Source organism: Lithobates pipiens, unplaced genomic scaffold, assembly GCF_037356315.1.
Source record: "Lithobates pipiens isolate NorthernLeopardFrog02 unplaced genomic scaffold, aLitPip1_a1.2 Scaffold_23, whole genome shotgun sequence".
In the NCBI taxonomy this organism is placed as follows: Eukaryota; Metazoa; Chordata; class Amphibia; order Anura; family Ranidae; genus Lithobates; species Lithobates pipiens.
The window spans coordinates 259,416,080-259,432,521 of record NW_027507785.1 but is presented as its reverse complement, the minus strand read 5'-3'; the positions used below and the strand labels follow the sequence as shown (position 1 = coordinate 259,432,521).

The 16,442-nt window shown below is 40.9% G+C and overlaps 1 protein-coding gene across 2 annotated transcripts in view; it reads right to left on the bottom strand.

Moving 5' to 3' along the window:
• The window catches only part of LOC143928288 (protein FAM163A-like), a 93,270-nt gene that overhangs the window by 4,207 nt on the left and 72,621 nt on the right, over positions 1-16,442 (bottom strand). For both annotated transcript variants that reach the window (XM_077453078.1, XM_077453077.1), the window contains one exon: positions 1,323-1,436. In XM_077453078.1, coding sequence (XP_077309204.1) covers positions 1,323-1,415 — 93 coding nt within the window. In that variant the 5' untranslated portion in view covers positions 1,416-1,436. The remainder of the gene's footprint in view (positions 1-1,322; positions 1,437-16,442) is intronic.

Below are 16,442 nucleotides of genomic sequence, written 5' to 3'. Positions count from 1 at the left end.
TTTTTTTTAAAAATGAAGAGAAAAAAACACACCAGGTCTTGATATTACATATCCTGTCTAATCTGATAAATTCTAACAATATCTATATGTGTTCCCATACATATCTAATCATATGAGCCTAAGGCTCTTATGATTAGATATGTATGGGAACACATATAGATATTGTTAGAATGTATCAGATTAGACAGGATATGTAATATCAAGACCTGGTGTGTTTTATATATCTTTTTTTCTCTTCATTTAAAAAAAAATATATATATTTTTATTCAAAATTCTTTTTTCCTCCCCCCTTTTTTATATATATATATATATATATATATATATATATATATATATACACTTATGCCTAAAAAGTCCAACATAATCAACAATTTTTGTTGAGGTTTTTTTGTGTTTCTCTCCCTCCTTTCTCCCTTTTTTTTCAAAGGACCATCCTTAACCTACATTCAAATTAATTAAATGTAGCTATGTTTAAAAAACCATTCCCATTTTATTAAATCCCCACCTTTTCTAAACCTTTCTGTTTAGGATAAAACATTCCTTATACTGTAGAGTTGGACGCTATGACAGACATACATTTAGAAATGAGCAAGATGCACAATGAAAACCACATTTACTAAAGCTATTACAATTTGCATGTAATGAAATCCTGCTTTATGGGGATGTTTCCTCCCTCCTTCCTGATGGAAAATGATGAGTTTTTACGCTACATTACCAATAACATCTTCCACCTGGCAAATGAAAGGGAGGGTAGACACCCAACCGAGCCAGGATTCCTTCTTTTAGAGGTTTAACTGTGCAGGCCAAAAACCTCTTGCTGACTTAGTGGTAGACAAAAGAATGAAATCTAGACTCAGGCAACCTTATCACTAAATTACTGCTAGACAAATCAGTTTATGATATTACATTTACAGTATGCAGTCTGCAGCTTCTCTTTTGCTGAGGCCCTCTTTTCATCTACGTGAAAGCGCAGTACGAATGCAGTATTGCCACCAAATAAGTGGAGCTTCATGCTATCCCCAGGCAGCTTTTTCTGACCCTGGACACCTTGATAAAATCATAAATGTATTCCAGTAATCAGAAGAATGAATGGGCAGGATATGGCTCTGATGATGTCACATTCCCAGTGGGCTCTTGTGAGCCTAGAAGTACAGATCATTTCCAGGTAGTGTCACATGTCAGGAATTGCTCTGCTACTTCTAATCAGAATGAGAAGCTAAAGGTACATTTTTACTGACTTGTGATAATAAATTGTACTAATGAATCTGGTAGGCTGACAGTTTTTAGATTTTAATATTTTGAGATCTGCGTACTAGTCTTACCTGAAGCCTGCAGTAGCATAGTACTCCAATAATACAAAGTAGTATTACAGACGCTAGGATTCCTCCTGTGATCACTACAGTTCCAGCTGTCATCCGAACAATCCCCCATCAAACCTAAATAGCAGGAAAATGAAAAAGAGCATATTTTAGTTAAAGTCATGGACAAGCAGGTAAAGTTTAAACAATGATCATTTAACAAGCTCTTTTATGACGATACCGCAGTGCCGCGGAGCCCAGGTTGGCCTGGGATAGCTGGCCACCACCACCCCTTCGCTGGGGCGGGGGCGGCGCGTAGTGCCACTCGCCTCGGGACCAGAGCGCGGACGGAAGCGGGCCGACTCTCTCCCGGAGCGCATCGCATGTTCGTTGGGAACCCGGTGCTAAATCATTCGTAGATGACCTGATTCTGGGTCAGGGTTTCGTGCGTAGCAGAGCAGCTACCTCGCTGCGATCTATTGAAAGTCATCCCTTGAGCCAAGCTTTTGTAAAAAAATAAATAAATAAATAAAATAAATAAAAAACAAGCTCTTTTATAATTTGTATTGTCTAAAGGGAGTCTTTCAAACCAATGAAATTCGTACATTTAAAGTAGGTCTAAACCCAGTCACTAAAATCTTCTAAAAACCTTAACATCTCAAAATAATTTCAAAAGTTGTTTTGAATCTTTTTAAATCTGTGACTTTTATGAATTTTTATTATTTTTTTATTTCCTTGCTCATGCACATGTGTTATGGGGTGACAAGTGTCTCCTAATTGTTTTTTGTTTTCTTTGGATGTGTACTGAGGAGCACCTGGTACAAGAGTTTATCTCACTTCAAACATTTAATGGTTAAACTGATTGTAAAGGTAAACTTAAAAAAACAAAAAAAAACAAAAAAAAACAGACAACAATCATACTTACTTGCTCTGTGCAATAGAGTTGCACAGAACTGCTGCAAACCTTTTCTTTTCATTTCCCCCGCCGCCACTCCAATCTGTTCAGTGCCCCCATAGCAAGCTGCTTCCCATGGGGGCACTCATGTGTGCCCACACCTGAGCCCCACTGCTGTGTCCGTTGACATGTCCCCGCCCCCCCCGCTCCCTCGTCGCTGGCTGTGATTGACAGCACTAGGAAACAATGCCCCCCCCCCGGTGCCCCAGCAAAGCCAGTGAGACCCCAAAGTGAGGGGAGAGAAGATCTGCAGATGTGTGTGGTGCTGAATCGAATGAGGGCTCAGGTAAGTACAAGGGGCGGGATGCTGACCCCTAAACATTTTTTTACTTATTTTTTTTCCCCCTGAAACACATTGGCTGCATTTAATGCTCTTAAAGTGATTGTACAATCTTAAGGATTTAAGCGAAAAACCTTTTTTGCTGCAGCTGCCCCCAGAGCCCCCCTTTTTCTTACCTGAGCCCATCCATTCCAGTGATGTGCATGAGCCCAGTGGCTCCAGCCGCTGTCTCTATCCTCATTGGCTAGATTGATAGCAGCAGGAGCCAATGGGCAGGGGGCAGGGCTGTGTCCTACTGCTGCATCCATTGACACAGACAGTGGGGCAGAACCTGCACGGGTGCACCCATGGAAAGCGTCTCTCTGTGGGGTACCCGATGAAGGGGAGGATCGGGGCTGGTTTGTGCAAAACCCTTCAAGTAAGATGAACTTTTGTACCCGTCACCTGGGATATACTTCCTTTGTTGCTTTTAAAGAGGTAGCAGCCTAGGACCATAACAGGGTCCATGTACATTATATTTCAACCACGGGATCTACCTCTTTAAAGGAAAAAAAATCACTTTCAGGACCAACTTTTACTTCTATCAGTCCAGTGCTATCACACACACATCAGGCATCCCAATGATTTTGTCACACTGGGGTTAATTTACTAAAACTGGATCGTGCAAAACCTGATGCAGCTCTGCATAGAAACAAATCAGCTTTCTGGTTGTATTGCCAAAGCCTAATTGAACATGCGGAAGTTATTAGTTGATTGACTACCATGCACAGCTGCACCAGATTCTCATTGTTCCAGTTTTAGTAAATATCCCTCATTGTCACGTGTACCTAGGGTTGCCACCTCATCCCTTTAAACCTGGACAAATTCTAATTACACAGGTTCTGTGGTTGATTAAAGTAGTGGTAAACCCTTGTTGTGCCCCCATCCATTAATACAAATAATAAACCCAAACAGGCATACCTAAAAAAGAAGAAAAGTAATACTTGCCTTTTCTGCTGTTCAAAAGAAATCCTCTGCAGAAGTCTGCTGGCAAACCAGCACTTTTAGGAGTGTTGATCACCTGTGCCCACGTAGGGCTCTGTGGTTCCTCCCACGATCTCCATGTCACTACAGGGCAACCCTGAGGGGACCAAGAAGACTGACACTCCTGGAAGTGAGTGTTTCCTAGCAGACTTCAGCAAAGGATTTCTTCTGAACAGAGTTGCATTCTGGCAGAAAGACAGCTGAAAAAGTAAGTATTTACTATCTAAAAGGTAGTAAATGTTTGGAAACTAGTTTAATAAGGTACATCTCAGTTGTTAAAGATGGAATATGATTGCCTGAATAAAGGAGTTTCAGGGATTGCCTAAAGGCAGGGTAGGAGATAACCATGCAAGTTGGTGTAGGGAGTTCCAAAGGATGGGAGAGGCTGTAGAGAAGTCCTGGACATGAGCATGCGAAGAAGTGACAAGGTAGCTAGAGAGGTCTTGGGTGGAACAAAGAGGGTGATTTTGTTTATATTTTGTGATTAGTTTGGTGATGTAGCTGGGGCAAGAGTTGTGGATGGCTTTGTATGTTCATGTTAGTATTTTGAGTTAGGTGATTGGAAGCCAGTGGGGGGATTGGCAAAGAGGGGTGGCAGACATTGACTAGTTTGTAACGTGAATGAATCTGGAAGCAGCATTCATGATAGAATAAAGGGGGAATAACCTGTGTAGAGGTATTTCTGGCACAGTTTTTTTTTATGTAATTGCAGCGTGTTTAATAATAAAAATATGGGTACATTTGCATGAATTTCAGAGATTTCCTAAATATTTTTTATTTTGTCTTGACATACATTTAAGTGTTAGGATTATGGCGAGTGTGGCGGTTAAGGGGAAGTATATATGTAAATTGGTGGGGAAGACATTAAAGCCTGGTACACTAGCAGGGCTAGGGCTGAACAAAAAAAAACCTGACAGCCCAGGAGGAGCCACTGAACTAACTATGAAATGTTAGTACAGTAATCTTCCTTGTGTTCTCACAAGGACTGCCAGAACACTCTGGTCAGCGCTCTCAGCCATTGGTAGACCTTTTTTCGGCCATGCCCATTCGACAGAAGCCGACTCGGTGGCAGTACACACGGGTCGAATGTCAGCCGGCTTCTACTGACCCGGGCGATGCCGCCCAACATTCAGCCCATGTGTACTAAGCATAAGAGTTAACCACTTAAGCCCCGGACCAATTTGCAGACAAAGGACCAGGCCCCTTTTTGCGATTCGGCAATGAGTCACTTTAACTGACAATTGCGCGGTCATGTGACGTGGCTCCCAAACAAAATTGGCGTCCTTTTTTACCCACAAATAGAGCTTTCTTTTGGTGGTATTTGATAACCTCTGCGGTTTTTATTTTTTGCGCTATAAACAAAAATAGAGCGACAATTTTGAAAAAAATTCTATATTTTTTACTTTTTACTATAATAAATATCCCCAAAAAATATATAAAAAAACATTTTTCTCCTCAATTTAGGCCGATACGTATTCTTCTACATATTTTGGTAAAAAAATCACAATTAGCGATTATTGATTGGTTTGCGCAAAAGTTATAGCGTTTACAAAATAGGGGATAGTTTTATAGCATTTTTTTTTTTTTACTAATAATGGCGGCGATCAGCGATTTTTATTGTGACTGCGACATTATGGCGGACACATTGGACATTTTTGATACATTTTTGGGACCATTGTTATTTATACAGCAATCAGTGCTATTTAAATGCACTGATTCCTGTGTAAATGACACTGGCAGTGAAGGAGTTAACCACTAGGGGGCAGTGTAGTGTTATGTATTTTTTTTTTATTGTAGGGACGCCTGGCCTGGCATGTGACGTCACTGATCGTCTTTCCTTATAAAAGGGAAGAGACGATCCGTGACAGCTATAAGGATTATCGAGTCTCCATTTTGTTATACTGTATTCCATTTTGTTATACTGTCTTCCATTTTAAACTTTGTATGACCAAGCTAGAATTCTAACTACTAAGACATAGATGCTCGCTATTTGGAGAATATGCTGTTTTCTTAGAATGCCCTTGGCCGCGAGAGTTTGTACAGAGAAAGCCAGATATGCAGTTATCACACATTCCAATAACTGCGTCTGTGACATATAACGTCTGGGTCACAGGCTACCAACAGAATGTTGATGAATATTGTTGTATATTGCAGAATGTTGATGAATATTGTAGTCTTATTCTTATCTCGTGAAGGTTAATGACGTGCTTTGCCATGAAGACGATTTCTGCTTATTCTGCTTATTCTGTCAATAAACCTGTTACTAGGAAAAGTTTGGTGTATAGCTACGAGGGGATCCCTGATTGGCTACTCCACAGGGTACCACCCCAACTGTCTCAGCATATAACCTGTTGTATTCAAAACATTAAATGTAATCATTATTCACATACATCTCGTGTATGAGTCTTGGTTATCTCACCGGTGAATGGGACTCCCAAGTACATCCAGACCACGGCCTAGGCAAGATAGGAAGAGGGAAATCGAGCACCTAACAGAGCAAGGACCTACCTTTACAACAGCCATAGTAGGCAGCACGGGGAGAGGTTTGTTTACACAGACCTCTCCTCGTTCTTCAGCTCTGTGACCCGATCGCAGGACACCAGCGGCGATCGGGTCCCCTGGTACTGCGGCCACGGTTGCGGAGCTCAGGACCGGGTCGGCGCGCTCCTGACCCATGGCTGGGCACTTAAAAAGCAACGCACAGGTACGTGCTTGTGCCCAGCCGTGCCATTCTGCCGACGTATTTGTGCAGGGGGCGGTCCTTAAGTGGTTAATAGATCACTTTGGGATAAGTGTTAGAAAAGGTGATGCAATAGAGTAAGGCTTAAGGATTCAGCATAGGTAGTAGTAGTCACTTTCAACTACATCGGTGTTCAGTGTTTAGATGGAGGGTTAAGTGTTTAGGGCACTCAAGTGAATGGGGTTCTTTTAGTTACTTAACCTTAGAGCAGGCTTTATACTTATTCTAGGCGCCAAGAGCTTCACACCAGAAATTACCACCACCAGACTCCCGGCACTAAGAACAAATCTATCCCTGCAAATGGTTGAGTCGTTTTAGAGCTTTTCAAAAGAGCAAGTAAATAAATCATTACATAGAAGGGCCCCATAATGGAAGCCCTTTAAGACATTACATGAGTAAATAGATATTAAAAACATGATTAATAATTACACCCAAAACTCCTTTTGTGCCATATTTCTCAGTAGCGGATAATACATTTTTAGATTACATAATTAAAGATAAGCAAACATGTTCCTGCTGCTCCTTTGGGAATGGTACTTAAGACAGCTGGGAATAAAATTCTATCTAAGGCATTTGATGAACACTTAGGTCTATACTGTACATAAATGTTTTTACACAAATTTTCCCAGTTAAATACAATCAGAAAAAAAAGTTTGAATCTTGGCTAAAAAGCTGTATGAATCTTGTGTGAAAATATTTATAAGTAGACCTGTTAAAGTGTATCCATACTTATTATAGTTTTGTATAGGGGAGGGTTTTCAGGTGTGGGAAATCGCATGGTGCAAAAGCATCATAGGATCTCCCTGCGGCTGTGTTTTGAAAGGTGCAGGGACCTTTTTCCTGCATTTCCTACAAAGTACAGCAACCCATTCAAATGAATGGACTTCTGTGCTCACGAAAACGCATAGATGTGACGCATAGGTCACATAGGAAAACGCATAGGTGTGAACCTAGTGAAATGAAAGCCCATTCACATTTACTTTGCACATGGACACAGAGAAACAAACAGTTATTTCTTCCGACTAACAAAAGGTAGAAAACTGCAACAAAGTTTGTTAAAATCCATGCAATGTACATAGATCACACAGAAAGGTTATGCTTTAAGGTTTCCGTTTGTGCAGTATGTGGGTTAATTGATAAAACAAAAAAGAAGATCTACTTATTTCATTATTTTTGAAAGAAGTTCAAAATCATAGTATGCCTGTCCATGTTTACAGATGTGTACAGCTGCATTGCTTGCCAGGGCATGTAAATCATGGTGCAAGATTACTCCTTTATGTTCAGGACTGTGTGCACACATGCTGCCTCCCACAGATCAGTTCTCTGCTGCTTCTGAATCTCACCTCCTAACCGGCTACAAAGCTACTGTATTTATTAATACAATTATGACTGGAGGATGGCAGACCAGGGAAATGCTACTTACTGCCTGCAGATGATTGCTTACATAATTTCCCAGATTTCTTCCTATCCAGCCTAGGAACAGTTAGTTGACTAAAATACAAAGATTGATTTTTGTAAAAATGAAATTTTTTCTGTATAATAATAGCATTGCTGTATATTGTGTCATGTAAGTTAAAAATGTTTCCTTTAAGGGTACTGATTGTTGTTGTTCAGTCATTTAGTCGTGTCCAGCTCTTCGTGACCTCATGGACCATTAGAGCTTTCCTGTCCTCCACTGCCTCCCGGAGCGTGCTTAACGTCATGTTCATTGTTTCGATGATGCTCTCTTTTCATCTTGTTTTTTTGTCGTCCTCTTCTCCTTTTTCCTTCCATGTTTCTTAGCAACAGGGTATTTTCCAATGAGTCGTCTCTTCGCATTCGGTGGCCAAAGTATTCGAGTTTTAGCTTCAGGATCTGTCCTTCCAGTGAATATTTAGGGTTGATTTTCTTGCCATCCGAAGGACTTTCAAGAATTTTCTCCAACACCATAGTTCAAAAGCATCAATTCTTCAGCGTTCAGCCTTCCTTATGGTTCAACTTGCACAGCCCTAGGTTCCTACTGGGAATACCATAGCTTTGACTATACAACAATTTGTCGGTAGGGTTATGTCTCTGCTTTTTATAATGTCGTCTAGGTTTGCCATTGCTTTCCTCCCAATTTCTCTTAATTTCATGGCTACAGTCACCGTCTACTGTGACATTCGAGCCCTGGGGAGATAAAATCCATCACTGTTTCCATCTCTTCTTCTTCTATTTGCCAAGGAGTGATGGGACCGGTTGCTATGATCCTAGTTTTCTTAATTAATTTGTTTTCTTTCCTTAAAGCGGAGGTCCACCCTAAAGTGGACCTTCCGCTCATCGGAACCCTTCCCCCCTCCGGCGCCACAATTGGCACCTTTCAGGGGGGAGGGGGGTGCAGATACCTGTACAGTACAGGTATCTGCACCCACTTCCGGGATAGCTCTCTGTGGAAAGGGGCGTATATTATGCCCCTTTCCGCAAGTGCCCGCCCCTTTCCGCAAGTGCCCCGCTGCCTGCTGGGAAAACACACAGATCCCAGAGGCAGCGGGGACCGTCCTTATTGCGCAGCGCGGCTCGCGCATGCGCAGTAGGGAACCGGGAAATGAAGCCGAAAGGCTCCATTTCCTGATTCCCATACCCAAGATGGCGGCGGCAGCACCCGAGAAACGATCTACAGATCGGCTTCGGGTGCCGACATCGCGGGCGCGCTGGACAGGTAAGTGTCCCTATTTTAAAAGTCAGCAGCTGCAGTATTTGTAGCTGCTGGCTTTAAAAAAAAAAAAAAAACGCGGAGTCCCGGCGGACTCCCGCTTTAAGGGTACTGATAGGTCCACTTTAATATTACTGGCATTGTGTTTAACAAAAACAGAGTGGATTTGATGTGGGAATTCTATTAGCAAAAAGGCTAAAGTTCATAGGTGGAGGCAAGGAATAGATGTTTTTTGTTGTTTGTAATTGCTTTAGGACATAAATGTCACAATGACATTTTAAAAAGTTGAACAAAGAGAAATGTAGTGTATACCTGTACTGAGTTACTCAAATTTTGGACATGGAATCTTTGCTGGGAAAAAGAAGAGAACAGATCTGTTTACCACTTTCCCCATAAATCTTTTCCCCCCTCTCTATATATTACTCCACCTTTTTTATACTTCTTTATAAAAATAAAAACAAAAACATTTACACCCTGAGCTGCTTGAAGTTTCTTTATTTTAGTTGGTACATCGACATATCAACATAGCAGGGCAATTTGTGGGGACTTAGAAGCCTCATCTTTATTTTGACTTGTACGAACTGAATAACACTATATATATATATATATATATATATATATATATATATATATATATATATATATATATATATATATATATATATATATATATATATATATATATATGCACACACACACACATATACACACATATACATATACATACAGTATCTCACAAAAGTGAATACAGCCCTTCGCATTTTTGTAAATAAATTATATCTTTTCATGTGACAACACTGAAGAAATGACACTTTGCTACAATGTAAAGTAGTAAGTTTACAGCTTGTATAACAGTGTAAATTTGCTGTCCCATCAAAGTAACTCAACACACAGCCATTAATGTCTAAACCGCTGGCAACAAAAGTGAGTACACCCCTAAGCGAAAATGTCCAAATTGGGCCCAATTAGCCATTTTCCCTCCCCGGTGTCATGTGACTCGTTAGTATTGCAAGGTCTCAGGTGTGAATGGGGACCAGGTGTGTTAAATTTGGTGTTATCGCTCTCACTCTCTCATACTGGTCACTGCAGGTTCAACACGGCACCTCATGGCAAAGAACTCTGAGGATCTGAAAAAAAGAATTGTTGCTCTACATAAAGATGGCCTAGGCTATAAGAAGATTTCTGAAACCTTGAAACTGAGCTGCAGCATGGTGGTCAAGACCATACAGCAGTTTAACAGGACAGGTTCCACTCAGAACAGGCCTCGCCATGGTGGACCAAAGAAGTTGAGTGCATGTGTTCAGCATCATATCCAGAAATAGAAATAGTGCTGTCAGTGCTCAGACCATACACTGCACACTGCATCAAACTGGTCTACATGGCTGTCCACCCAGAAGGAAGCCTCTTCTAAAGATGATGCACAAGAAAGCCCAAAAACTGTTTTCTCAAGACAATCAGATTAAGGACTTAAATTACTGGAACCATGTCCTGTGTTATGATGAGACCAAGATATACTTATTTGGTTCAGAAGGTGTCAAGCATGTGGGGCGGGAACCAGGAGAGGAGTACAAAGGCAAGTGTGTCTTGCCTACAGTCAAGCATGGTGGTGGGAGTGCCATGGTCTGGGGCTTAATGAGCGCTGCCAACACTGGGGAGCTACAGTTCATTGAGGGAAACATGACCGCCAAAATGTACTGTGACATATTGAAGCAGAGCATGATCCCCTCCCTTTGGAGACTGGGCCGCAGGGCAGTATTCCAACATGGCTAAAGAAGCTGAGGGCAAAGTTGATGGACTGGCCAACCATGTCACCAGACCTAAACCCTATTGAGCATCTGTTGGTATCATCCTTAAATGGAAGGTGGAGGAGCTCAAGGTCTCTAACATCCACCAGCTCAGTGATGTCGTCATGGAGGAGTGGAAGAGGATGCCAGTGACAACCTATGAAGCTCCATGTCCAAGAGGGTTAAGGCAGTGCTGGAAAATAATGGTGGCCACACAAAATATTGACACTTTGGGCCCAAATTTAACATTTTCACTTAGGGATGTACTCACTTTTGTTGCCAGCGGTTTAGACATTAATGGCCTTGTGTTGAGTTATTTTGAGGGGGGCAGCAAATTTACACTGTTATACTAACTGTACACTCACTCCTTTACATTATAACAAAGTGTAATTTCTTCAGTGTTGTCACATGAAATGTTATTGTAAAATATTTACAAAAATGTGAGGGTGTACTCACTTTTGTGAGATACTGTATATATATATATCTAAGTCACTCACTGACATAGGTCTAAGTCTCCAAGTAATATATTCTACGATGAAGTCCTTCGCCATGCATCACTGACTACTGTGCTCGATTACTTTGAGCTGCAGAAATAAATGAAGAGTTAAAAAAAAAGGCTGCAGGCCAGGGATGTTGCTAGATCTACAAAAGATCTGAGACTAGAGCATAGCAGCGAAGTGAAGAAAGTCATACGATTGGGTGGGCATACACATGTAAATATAATATACTTGTGTGTGTGTATATATATATATATATATATATATGTATATATATATATATATATATATATATATATGTATATATATATATATATATATATATATATATATATATATATATATATATATATATATATATATGTATATATATATATATATATATATATATATATGTATATGTATATATATATATAGATATATATAGATATATATATATATATGTATATATATATATATAGATATATATAGATATATATAGATATGTACTAATTTTATGGCTCAGACTTGCCTCTTTATCTGTATGAAGGCAATACACAGATGTTCTGTACTTCCAGGTTCTTTGCATAATTGGAGTGTGTCTGTATGGAGATTTACACATAGACACAGACCATACCCCAACAGGCCCCTCTGCCGTTCGGACCATCAACTGGCTTTTACACTTTTTCTTCTATTCTGCGTATACCACCCTACAGATGTCCCCTCCGAGGACTTAGGACATCAACTTCCAAGGCATTGAGAGCGCCAACTTTACAGGAATTTATTTCGCTTGCACCCATTGAAGGTTGCATGTTCTACTCGGATGGTTACTACAACCTTGTCAGATGTAAGATATCCTACTCTTTATTTAAACCAGAACTCTGGGAATAAATATATTCCTTTTATATACTTACAACACTATAATGGCTCTCCTGTCTCTTTTCCGTAAGGTTTTATTCTGAAGGAAACCCTGCATTATTCTGTGAGTCCTCTCCTTGCCTTATTAGCTCCACCCTGTGTACTCTGGGGAGCACCACCACATGAACACTCTATTATATAGGTACTTCATTGCCACCAGAGCACAGGTAGACAAACTTGTGTTTACGCTAAATCACATTCAGATATCTTTCAAATGCACGGCAGCATGTGGGGTCATGCAAGCCAACTAAAAACATAAGTAAAACCAGGGAAGAGTTCACTGAACTTGGATTTTTCACCTCACATTTTCTAATAATTTCATTACATTCACGAGAAGGGCTAGACAGATTAAAGGTAGATATTATAATTTATTTCTTTTATTTTCCATGACCAAGGATATGGTGGAGTACAAAAAAACGCATCCCCGACTTTAAAATTTGTGGAATTCCCGAGCACCAGGGGGTAACATATGGATTACATAGGATGTTACACAGTACAGGCTTCAGATAACACACTCCCAAAGACCCTGTGAAAAATTCTGTGGATTTTGACAGCAGAGGATTAGGGAGAACTGCAATTAGGATAAACTTTGTGAACTCAGATTCAGTATTTGATACATACCATAAGTAGCTTGTGCATTGGATCTGTTGTTGATTATTTCCATCCTTATAACAATCTATCCCTGTGCGATTAGTTACCAGCACTTCATATAAAATAAGGATGGGTATAATGTGTAAAAATGGAGGATTTCTTTTTTTTATGATCTCTTGTTTACAAAAGGAGGGAAATATGCATAGATAAAAGAAAATCCTTGTATCCACCCATTAAACTCTGTCAGCTTGGTAATAGGCTGTCATATTTCTATAGTTCCAGGCTAGGGTTCTGCAGAATTTGCTTTGTTCTCTTGTAGTTAAAAGTGGTTGTAAACCTTTACAATTACCCAAAGAAGTGACTAACCTCAGATGATACACAGAGATGCAACACATCCTCTGCATAAGTTGTACCTGTTTATCTGCTGTCCTCTTTCCTCTACAGCCTTCTAAAACATACAGTTCAAAGGCTTTTTCTCAGCTCCAGAAGGCAGGGGGCAGGGATCTGAGGCTTGAGTGGAGGGAATGTACACATTCCCCTCTAAATGTGTCATAGAGAAACCTGCACAGGTGAGCCTTCTGTGTTCAGGAGTGGGGGAAGAGACTCTCTTGGGATTCTGTGGTTAGACTAACAGAAGTGACTTGTGCAGATAATAGAGGGAGGAGAGATCAGAGAGGAACCATGCTATAGGGTTACACTATGTTAATTTCTCATTCCAGAGGTATACTATCACTTTAACCTGTAAGGTCTGCAGATCTGCATGAATACAATACTAACACATGCGCAGTATACAGCAGTAGTATAAATTATCAAAAAAAGCTGTATCTTTAACAATCAGTATCATTAAAAAGCAGCTTAGGGCTTATCCACACCAAAACTCTGAGCTGCAGGGTACACATTGACGCTATGGTGCGTTAAACTACCAATTTTGAAAATAATGAACTGGAACACACCACAACACACCTGAAAATGGGGCAAGCTGCACTTTCCCACAGAGTATGTATTACACTATGCTGTGATGCGTTGCACCATATGTGTGGTTTTAAGGTGTATTGGGGTGCCGTTCACAATGACTGACACTGCATCACACAAACATGTATAATGCACATTACTGCCTTTACTATAGCCCTATGATGTAAACAAGCCCCCCAAATCAAGCAATTTTGCTTAGGCTTACCTGCATTTACACCTGAGCATAGCAACTTACTGTCATTTTTATTTGCATGTTTTTGAGCATTTTTAGAATTGTATTATAAGCCTTTTTAGAAGCTTCAGGCACTTTGATTAACCAATAGAAAGTTCTAGGGGAAGGAAAAGTGGAGGAGATTAGGGGCTGGAGCTGCTGTTTTAGCAAAAAATGCACAACAAAACGTCAAGCGTTTTCAGGCATTTCTATTGAAGTCTATGGGGCCAAAAATACTTGTAATATGCCAAAAATAAACTCATGTACTTTTTTAAGCAACAGGCGTTTTGCTTCAGGCGACGGAGCACTCTTATGTAAACAGAGGCCACTGAAATTAATGGCATTTGGCTTGTTGAGCGTTTTAGAGCTACAAGCTTCAAGCAGAAAATCGCTCAGGTGTGAACAAGGCCTAATGAGCGGATTTTTCGTCGGAAAAATCTTGGATGGTTTTTCCGACGGAATTCCGCTCAAGCTTGGCTTGCATACACACGGTCACACAAAATTTTTGCTGAACTTTCGACCGCCAAGAACGCGGAGACGTACAACACTACGACGAGCCGAGAAAATTTAGTTAAATGCATCTGAGCATGCGTCGAATTGTTTCCGAGCATGCGTAGAAATTTTGAGCATTGGAATTGGTACAGGCGATTGGAATTTCCAATCGGAAATTTTTCCGACAGAAAAATTGAGAACCTGCTCTCAATCTTTTGCTGGCAAGAATTCGGCCAGCAAAAGTCTGATGGAGCATACACACAGTGGCATTTTCCGACTAAAAGCTCTCATCTGTCTTTTGCTGGCCAAATTTCCGATCGTGTGTACGGGGCATTATGGTATCTGCAGGTGGAAGGTAGTATTTCCTCATCCTCCTCTCCCCAGTAGTGATCAGATGGCAACATTTTAATATAGCAAATCACAAGGCAAGAGACTGCAGAAAGGGCTGATCTATGTCTCACATTTCTGAATACAGGAAAGAACTGCCCAGGCACCAAGATTTACAGGATTGTATCATTTTTGAGATGGCATCTCAGTCTAGGAAGTAAACGCTGACCCAGGATGATGCCTCAACAAAGATGGTTCCATCTCAAACCGCAAGCAATTGTGCTGAAAGCTTGAAAATGACTTGGTAAGCTATTGCTAGACTTGCCAAGCTTCACAAGTTTGTTGCACAATTGCCGCAAGTCCACATTGCATGACTCCAGATCAAGTTTGTTTACAAAAATTCTGCAAATCTGCTGCAAGTTCTGGTTCAGTTATGTTGTGCAATAGTCATCCCACCAAAGGGGTCACTGTGACTTGCAGAGCTCTTGCTGTAGACTCACCACTGCAACTTTGCTCTTACTAGAGACTTTCCTAAAAGTTGCTACAGACTGAAAAAGTGTCAACTAGAACTTGTGCTTCAAATGCTCTGCAAGTGTACAATTTGCCAGTGAAAATGTGCAGCAAGTTAACAAGATTTACAGTTTAACACTGTCACAAACTTGTGGTAAGTAATTCTTGCTATCTGGGATCTTTTTGGAGAGAGAAACAGATGAAGGCAGTATCAGAAGAGTTAATGTAATCTATATGAGACGTAGTAAGTACTTGAGATGCTTCACTTACACATTACCTAAAGCTGAACTCTTGGCACAAAAACTTTACATATATTCCCCAATAAGTCAGAAAGGATAAACAGTAAAGCCAATTGGTGTAAATCAAATGCTTTTTCAGACCCAGACTTTACATTGTAAAAGTGGCAGTGACACCTTTATTGTTCTGTACAAAGCCACTGCCTAGAGCAGAGCTGTGGGAGGGGCCCAGCAGGCACCACCAACTACAGGCAGCCTGCAGAAAACTACAGAAGTGGGTGGAGACAAGACCAGTCACCCTGCAAAAGCAGAGAGAGAAGCAGTGACCAGTCTTTATCACAGGAGGCTCCTGCACAGAAACAGAATTTAACGCTGGATTACTGCACAGATCTGAAAGAAATACACAAAGCAAACCAAGATTCAGGGAAGAACACACATGCCTTTTGTATTTCGGCAATATTTGCTTATCCTGGAGTCCAGCTTTAACATTCAAGCACTCAAAATGGTTCTAAAGGCTAAAGTTATTTTTACTAGGGTTGCATCAATACTGATACTAGTATCGGTGCCAATACCAAGTATTTTTCGAGTACTTGTACTTAATCTGATACCTGGACAGTCAGGGATGATCAGTGCGGCACTGGGGGGGAGTTGCAATCACTGATCTCCCTGTATACAGCAGTTGACAGCCACTTCTCCCCCCCCCCCCCAAAAAACCCCCAGCTTTCAGCTGCTTTATTGAAATGTATACAAGGAGATCGGTGATTGTAACTCCCCCCCAGCGCCGTACAGATCGTCTGCTGACTGTCCCCCATATCCTCCTCCAGTCTGCCCCTGTGCTCCGGTCCCCCTCTGTGCTCTGGTCCCCCTCCGTGCTCCGCTTACCCATGACCTCCCTCCGTGCCCTTCTCCCCCTCTGTGCTCCACTTTGATTGCTTCTCCCTTGTGCTCTTTCTCTGAT